The sequence below is a fragment of the Gavialis gangeticus genome, unplaced genomic scaffold, assembly GCF_001723915.1.
Source record: "Gavialis gangeticus isolate Ggan-Ray unplaced genomic scaffold, GavGan_comp1, whole genome shotgun sequence".
In the NCBI taxonomy this organism is placed as follows: domain Eukaryota; kingdom Metazoa; phylum Chordata; order Crocodylia; family Gavialidae; genus Gavialis; species Gavialis gangeticus.
Window position 1 is genome coordinate 68,814,279 of NW_017729033.1, and position 9,081 is coordinate 68,823,359.

At 42.6% G+C, this 9,081-nt stretch overlaps 1 protein-coding gene across 3 annotated transcripts in view; it reads left to right on the plus strand.

Annotated features, from left to right (window-relative positions):
- The window catches only part of SLAIN2 (SLAIN motif family member 2), a 74,625-nt gene that overhangs the window by 31,566 nt on the left and 33,978 nt on the right, over window positions 1-9,081 (plus strand). For 2 of the 3 annotated variants that reach the window (XM_019526230.1, XM_019526228.1), the window contains one exon: window positions 8,129-8,296. The exons of the other annotated variant lie outside the window; for it this stretch is intronic. In XM_019526230.1, the coding sequence (XP_019381775.1) occupies window positions 8,129-8,296 (168 nt within the window). The remainder of the gene's footprint in view (window positions 1-8,128; window positions 8,297-9,081) is intronic. 3 annotated transcript variants of the gene reach the window in all.

The window sequence follows — 9,081 nt, forward strand, 5'->3', positions numbered from 1 at the left end:
GAGGCTGGTACTGAGTAGGCAAGAAGGGACACCTGATTAGGAGCTAGAAGTGGGGAGGGAAAGGAGTCAAGCTTAGAAGGAATGGAGAGAAGTCGCATCACTGGAGCAGCCCCTCAGTTCCAGGCTGTAAACCCAGAGGTCCACAGAGTCTGACCATTTTTTGGTTATCAGTAGACTTTGAAACTAGAGGTGTACCAATATATTGGCTGCATATTGGATCTGCACCAATAAAAGGAAAATTAACATTGCTGGCAATCGGCTTTTTTGGGCCAGAGTAGCCAGTAATGTCACTGATTAAATGCTGTGTGCTGGTGTTCAGCTGCAACATGCACGAAGTCAGGAATGCAGCTGGACAGTTTGGAGAGCAGTGTCTCCCTGGTAAATCTGTGGGGGGGGTGGGCAGATCGAGGCGAGAAAGTGGGACAGGGGCAGGTGCTGCCCACCCAGGGTGGTGAATACAGCCTCACCGGGAGCAGGGTGGAGCTGCAGGCAGCTTGTCTGGGGGGTGTGGGAAAGAGGGGGGTGGCTTTCTGCCACTGCACAAATACCCAGGGGAGGCATGGGTCGCTGGATTTGTGCATGGGGCAATGGCAGGCTGTGGGCTCAGGGCCAGGGGCTGCACTGGCCTCTTTCCAGCCGGGGCTGCGCTTAGGACTGTGGCACTGGGAGGGATAGCTACGGTGAATTTTGAGGTTCCTGTGTCCCACCCCGTAGCCACCCATCCCAACTCTGCTCACTCAAGAATCCAGCCTAGCCCCCCTGCTAGGAAGGGACAGGTACAGCCCCTGGCTCCAAGCCTGGAGCAGGCAGGCTGCCCTCGCCCCATGTACAAATCCAGGGGGGGGTACATGCCTCCCCTGAGGGTGCGCGGAATAGTGGGGAGCTGGCCCTCCTCCCCATGCCCCCTGAATGAGTTGCCCATGGCTCTGCCCCGCTCCTGCTGGAGTTGCATTCACCACCCTGCTGAACAGCCCTTGCCCCTGCTCTACTCCCTCCCTCACCGTGGGTGCCTATATCTGCCACCCTCCACACCCCTTCCCTTCCCCATACCCCTTTAACCCGACAGACTTAACAGGAGGAGGCTGCTCTCCAAGCTGCTGGGCTGCATATTGGCTATCGGATCAATATTGGCTTATATGGCTGGTTAATAAATCGGCATTATGCAGTCTTTTAAGGCTGTGAGCCAGATTGATCCAGTTCAGGTCAGAGGTTGGAAAGCAAGCACCCAGCCACTGCCACTGCTGCTTTTCCGAGCTGTACTTGCAGCTGGCAGGAGAAATCTGCTGCCAAAGCCCCGTGTCCACAGGCTGGATCAAATGGCTCCACAGGGTATAGGTTGCTGAGCCCTTACATATATCATACCATTTAACCCTAGTAATGGGCCAGGATCCCACAAAAATGGCATCCTTGCCCCACAGACCTTATTAAGTATAAGACAAGAGATGAGAACTGTGTGCTAGCATGTGGGAGAGTACAAGAAGACAATATTGGTAAGCCTGATATGCTGCTGACATGCTATGACTACTACCCACCTGTAGCCAAGTTTTCTTGTAAGCAAAGTAGATTTGAAGGGAGATAATGTGGTAGCTGTACAAGTGTGCATGTGGTGCTCGTCCCAGCTATAAGGGGAGGCACCAATGTGTGTGTGAACTCTAACAGGAGGGCAAGGAGACAAGAAACAGGAACTGACCTTCACACTGAAAGAGAAGTGATGGGTGTTGTAGGTAGACCCTAAATGACTTTCAAGGTAAAGCTAAAGCAGTTCATGCTTGATTTAACTGAGGACATGGAATAAATGGAGGGATGCATATGAGCTGTGACTTGAGCTACTGATGGTAGAGATACACTAATACATTGGTTCAATTTTGGATTGGCACTGATATGAAGAAAATTGAGTGCGTCGGAAATTGGTGTGATGGGGCCAATAATTTGGCTGACAAATGCCTGTGCATGCGCACAGGCATGACACAGCACATAGGTGGCCAGGAGCACAGCCTGGCAGTGTGGAGAGCTGCGTGCAGCTGGTAAGTCTGTTGTGGTGGAAGGGGAGGGGGGAGAGAAGGGGTGTGGGGGCGCAGATCAGTGCCTCCAACAGTGAAGGAAGGAGTGGGGCAGTGCTTACCCTGCCTCACTCCTCCCTCACCACAGGGGCCTTGATGTGCCCCCCATGCCCCTTCCCTCCCTTCTCCCCTTTCACCACAGTGTTAGCTTTGTGGCTAGAGAGGAAAGGCTAGATGCTAGAGTGTTGTAGATGTCATGCCTGAAGGATCTGCATGACTTCAGATCCTGCTGTCCAGAGTTCGAGAGAGTCAGAAGTGATGCCTAGGTCACAGGCTTGCATAATAGGGTAGTGGAGGTGGTAGGGGTGCTGTCCACAATGATTAAGAGAGAGAGTACTAGTGAAGGATTTGTAGAGGGAGATATAATATTAAAAGCATTGTTCAGGTAGGTTGGGTTTGAAATAATTTTTTTTTTGTTCAGCTCTGGCAGCAGTGAACACTGATAGAAGTGGTTGTACCCAGAGCAGTTTGTGGAAAGGGGATTGAGAGCACTGGCTGTGGGGTGGGGAGTCAGAGGGCAAAATATAGACCAGTGCAGGGGAAGGGGAAGATTGAAAAGAGCAACCCCAGGGCTGGGGCCAGTGACTGGATTTTCCCAGCCCTGGGGCTGCACAGGGGAAGTGGACAGAAGCACTGGTTTGATTCTGATACTCCACAGATCCAGGTTCATCTTAAAATGGGTTCTGCGGTTTTTAGATTGGCTTGTGTGCATGGAACTTCTATTCAATTACAGGTTTAGACTGACTGCCGGTCACTAAGACGGGGTCTGGAAGTGTAAGGTCAGCATTGGAACAAGCTAAGAATAAATTGGGCAGCCATTTTGAACCCAATAAAACTTCCTGAATGTCTGTACTTAGCCATTAAGTGCCATGTCTGTCCCTTTAAACTAGAGCTAGCTTGTATGCCTAATTCCTGTTTTGTGAATTCTACACTTGCAGATAAACTTCTGAAATCCAGGTGTGGGAACCTCAGCATTGCCTTGTTAGTGCCTTTGTGAATCTTGTTCTAAATGCTTTCCCAAGTCCCTCAGCATAAGAAGTGAAATTGAATCTATTAAGGCACCTCGTCACTGCCTTCTACTACAACACTGATTTGTAGTTCCCATTATAAAAACCTGTTTTCTTTGCCTGAGAAAACCCAAAGGACCTGTTTTGGAAGAGTAGTGTTCAGGGATGTTTATATAACATTACGGTACGCTTCACTGTTGTTGCTCTAAGGTGATAATTGTTTTCCATATTTAAATAGTTGGTATAAAATGCACAGCTAAGACATGGCTTCTTATACAGAACTGTGAATCTGTTCATGGCAAGAATTATTAGCATTCATTCATGGAATGAAAAATCAGTTAAGTGTAGGTCTTGTTTGGACACTGCCTATACACTTAGTTAGCTTTGTTGTCAGTGATGGATTTTTTTTCATCTCAGTTTGGATTACTACTGAGACTTCTGGAATAAATCTACCTGTGGGTGCTTTCTTTTAGAAGGGTTAGCTTTGATTCTGGAAATTGCTCCTTTCAAAAAAGCTAGCTTAAGCGTGAGCTACTAATATATTTTGAACAATTCTGTTGAGAATCACTTTTCACATAAAAACATTAATTCTAAGAAAAACTGAACTATCTTAACTAGATTTAGTTTATGTGGATTAGATTGTGAATGTTTTCAAATATAAGGTTATTTTCTATAGGTTAAAAAAGGCTCTTTTTTTTTTTTTTTATAAATGGCCTGCTGTTTAGAAAAAAACATGGATGGTGCTGTCAGTGCTGCCTGGATAGGCTGCTTGACTCTTCCCTTTTAAAGGATCGTGTTTTCAGTTGCTTGTAACTTTGCCAGACATTAAGCAGGCAATGTTATAAAAATACTTTATATATTTAAAGCATACCTCATGGCTTCAAAGTCTTCCACAGCCTGTAATGTTCAGTGCTTTGCAAGTGAGGCCCCAGGTCTCAAATTAAAACACAGAAGTTAAAGAGTACAGAATTTAGCGACCACAGATAAAAATCTGGTTTAAGGGGCTTGTTAATAACTCCTAATAATTCTGTGCCAGAGGTTGGGCTAGAATCTGCTTCCCCAGTGGAAAGAGTAGTGTGTGCCTGTCACGGTGCGTGTGCGCAAGAAATCTGCATTCAGTGTCCACAGTTAACTCATTCTAGCATTTCCTCAGTATTTGCTTTCCAATCCTAATTTTATAAGATTAGTGTAATAATGTGTGTAATATATAAAAAGATACCCATTGTGCCTGTCTACTATTTTAGCCTTTCACATATGCCTAGGGCAGTGGTTCTCAACCTTTTGAATTCAAGGCACCCCTCATTGGTCTTGAGGTACCCTCCATAATGGGTGTCACTCAGCTGATGACAAATTTCAAAACCTGATTTATATATTATACTGCTTAGGTCCTTGCAGAGAGGCTGGGCAGTGGGGGTGGGGAATCATTCAGGCCGGAGCAAGCTTGAGCCTGTACTTATCTGCTTATCTCCTCACCCCTTGCTTATCTTTTTGCACCTCCCGGTGCCCTTCAAAGACTATGGTGGCATCCGAGGGTGCTCTGGCAACCCTGGTTGAGAATAGCTGGCTTTTAGCATCTTGGGGTTTACCTTTTGATAAGTAATGGGAACTGCCTCTTGATGTGAGGAAAAAGATTCAGTTGGAGTAGAAGGGAGTTTAGTTTTTATCTTTTGGACCCTTGCGTATGTTTGGTACCAGGAGAGTGCTATGGTGAAAAATAGCCTACTTATAATTCTAAGTGGCCGTCTGAAAATTTGTTTTCATTACACACAGTCCTTCTATCATGAAGTACTGTCCGCTGAACATAGAACATGGAATATGTGTTTGCTAATTGGAAATGCCTTGAGTATCCCCCTTAAAATACCCACAATTATTCTGAGTTCTGCATGTGACATTTAACATCGTTTCCAAGTAAATTTAAGACGGAGGCCTTTCCATTGCATTTTCTCTATATACTACTGACAGTTTGTACATTTAAAAAACTAATGCTGTTTTAATCCTGTGGCACAAGAGCTAGGGAAAATCTTTGTTTCCCAGCTTGAAAGAAAAAGCGTTTTTAATCTAGTGAAGGGATTTTTGGCAAACAAAGCAGTGGCACACATTTCAGCAGAGGTAGTGCAAAAGAATTCAGCCCCTTGGCCAGGTTCACTGCCGTCAGGTCATACTGCTGTGTTAATTTTCTTTCAGTGTCAGCAAATTTGTAACAGTGTGTGAAATAATTGAGGTTATTCTGTCTTAAAAACTCACTTTCAGGAGTTTAAGATCCTTCATTTTCTAAATAGTCTGGTATAACTGAACTACAGGGTCAGATGCTCAAGTCCCTGGTAGTTTATTGCTTGCTTCTGGCCCTGTCCTACTCCACAGGATGGGTATACAGGTTTAAAAAATGTTGGCTGTAACCTTTCTTTGGTGAAGAGTGTAACTGTCTTAGTAGCTAGCTCAGTTTGAAATTAAGTTTAACAGCCTTGAACAAGGCCTTAACACAAGAAGTTATAATAAGATCAGTGAGAACACTGTCAGAAGGTTTAGGTGAGAAACTTTTTCAAGCATGGCAATAGAAGCCCCACCAACTAGACAAAACATTACAAACGATGTAAAATGTACCATGGAGGACAATCTTGCTCTAATGGGAGAATGATCTACCACCTTTTCTAAAAAAGTACATATTCCTGAGTACACATCCAAAACACTGTGGTAGCACACTCTAAGCCACTGTGTATTTTGTGAATACTTTAGGCTAGTTGTGATGACTTTGAGATGACGAACAGCAGCTTATCCTGGTGATCAAAGAAAGTGTAGGAAGCAATAATAGCAGTTCAGTAAAAGCTTGATATTTAAACAGATTTTTAATTCAGATAGTCAGCTATCTAAATGAAGCATTATTCCCCCAAAATATTAAACCTTTGCTCCGCCGTAATTGTTTAAGCTGCACCAACATACAGACCTCCAAGGAACTCGCAGCTGCCACAGGAAGATCTTTTTGTCTAATATGACTACATGACGCAACTTATTTTTTGCTATTGTGACTGAACTCTTGTCTTTGCAGACTGCTACTAATGATATCTGTTGCAATTAAATTAAGGCTGTTTCTCTTGCCCCCCAGTTAGTTTTGGCTGGATGTAGGCTTTCCATTCCAAGGGCTAAAAGATGTAGCCCAGCTTGTCGAGGAGTTTTGGAAGACACTGTTCATTATGTCTTAGAATGTTCTGTCTATAACGACATACAGAGAACCTGTTTATCACCATTCTTGCAGAAATTGATACGCTTTTCAAACGGAGAGAAACTAATCTGGTTCTTCCAGCAAACAGCTCCATATTTAGCAAACCGTTTTGCAATTTTTGCTTATAAGGCCTAAGCAGTTAGAGTTAGACATCCTTTACTGTTGATATGATTGATAAATGTTAACACTATATCTGATTTTAGTGTGTCAGTTGTGGATCTCTGTACAGCATTTTTATAGATTCATGATTTGATTTATTACTATATTTATACTACTAATGTTTTTATAATGGTTGGCTCTTGGCCCTAATTAAATTGCATTATACTACAGAATGATTAAAGAAATACTCCTCGTGTAGCTTTATCAAGACCTTCTTTTCTTTTGGAAAGAGGTGTTTAAATGATATGCTTGAACAATATCACAAACAGATTTTTTTAAAATTAAAACAGCATTGCAGGGAGCACTTAGTTTTCAGATTAGCACTGCACAAAGAGACTGTTTCAGCAACTTCATCTGAACAGTTTTGAATCCTTTTGTCTGTACAATCCAGTAGGTTGGTGAGTTTTGTCACCAGAGTATATTTTGTCATGATCCTCTATGGCCCAAAGATACTTCTTGCCTTTGGCTAGAATAGAAATCTTCACAGCTGACAACTTCAGTAGTGATTTGATAGTGCAGGTCATGCAAAGATTATTTTTCTTTTTGAAATAAGTGTTGCATGCTTTTGAAGTACTTTAAATCCTAGTCATGTTGCTTTTTGATCTTGATGATCTGAACTGAGTTTTCCTTTTGGATTCGATGGTGACGAGAATAATTTAAGGCTACTGTGAGTAGCAGTTGGGGCATTTAATGCTTATATAACTTTCACCTCTCCATCTTTAAACAAACTCAGATTATGTTACTAATATGCTGTCTGCTGTCCCAGGGATTGGATAGGGAGGGGCTTGGATAACAGCTAGCTGAATTTAGCTCATGGAGAATGAGAATGAGTTATCCTGGTCTGTTAAAGAAAAACAGCTTGAACGTAGAAATTTGGAGAGAGACCATGTTAACCATGGTGTCCTTTTCTTACTCATTTTCATGTTAACTACTTTTGTGTCTAGGGCAGTGCAGTAGTTGTACAGAAGTAGCCAAAAACACTCTTCCTCTCTACTTTGACAAAAAGACTGGGACCTTCTCTTTTCAATGGCACTTGTAGGTGGTTCATAGCTTTGTCCATTAGTAGGGTTTAACACGTTATGTTCTGTGTAGGAGAGCATCACAAGCATACTGAGGTATTTCCATATGCAGCGTTTTGCTTAATACCCTTACCTCACATGTAAGATCGAAGCCATTACACACATCCCTGTGTGCAGTTAAAGGTGTTTCACCTATTTTACTACATCTTAACACTGTTGTGTGTGAGCAGCTCTGGCAGATGGCTCTGCCCTTTAATGGGAAGAAAGTGCATGTTCTTGGGGGTGAGTATTAGACTAAGGAGTCTCCTTCCCTTCTCCTTTTCAGTCCCATAGTCTGTGTGAGTTTTAGGGAAAGTTACTCCACTGTGAAGAGGTAAGTTTATCCAGAGTGAACTTAGATCTGTTGAGTTAGGTGGAGAAAGGTATTAGGGTCATTGTCCTGTCCATCACTTTGGATGGACTTCGTCCTATTAGGACTCTATGTCCAGAAGCTAAATAGGCACTTTTTTATAAATCTAAAAAAAAAATACATTTTTCTACTTACTGAAACTACTTAGATAAATTGTCTAGTAACTAAATCATGTTGAATGACTTGAAATACTGTAATATGATAATCCTTACCAGCTCCTTTAATATGGCTTGTCACTTTTTTTCCCCCCTTTCAAGCAGTCCTCAAGAGGCAGAGTTTGTACAGTAATCCTTTCAGTGCGGTCAGTTACACAAGCCCTTATAGTCCCAACGCTAGTAGCCCCTACAGTAGTGGCTTCAACTCGCCTTCCTCAACGCCAGTGAAATCTGCTTTAATGAAACAGCTCGTACCTTCTGGTAGCTCAGGTAGGTTTTTGTTTTCAGGAAGTATCATGTTTTCTTGTGTTGGGCATTACACAGGCATGAAGAGTTTGTGGACAAGAAAAGATGAAACTTGTCTTTGAGTAAGAAAATTGCATGATATTTCAAATACTGCAGAGGAAAAACACAGTAGGCTTTTTTTGAACTTGAGGCGTTATAATGCTACTTTTGTTTGGATCTATCAACTAGACAAATGTATTCTTTTTTAGGGAGAAATGGGACATATAAACTTGGTTGTATGATTGTTCTGTGCACCCACAGTGTGTGCACACTTTTATTTTCATATATCTATAGATATAGATAAAGTGTTTTACATACACTTATATAAAAATAATTTCCTATAGATTTGGTCCATTAGCTGACTAATACATGATGATAGTAATTACTAAAGATTCATATAGCTTTCTGGAATATAGTTGTAACTGCTGCCTGCACTTGTATTGTTGCATAGCCTGTCGGTTCTCGCACATCAAGGCACTAGTATAAATGACAGCAGTATAGCCAGAACTAGTTAAAAGTCTTGCTCTGCAATTCAACTTGTGGTCCACAGCCTGAGACTATTCTTGGTACCCCTGTTATGTTTGTAATGTAATACATGCCCTTCTGGCATTACAAAAAGCAGGTTTCACATCTGTATGCTTACTTGGAGCACTGCAGAAATGGTGCAAGCACTAGGAAGCTTTCTCTGCAGTGCTGTTTGTCATGTCACATATTACATTTGTAGTTGAATGTAGTGTTATGGTGTGTGGGGGGGGGGGAGAGGGAGATTG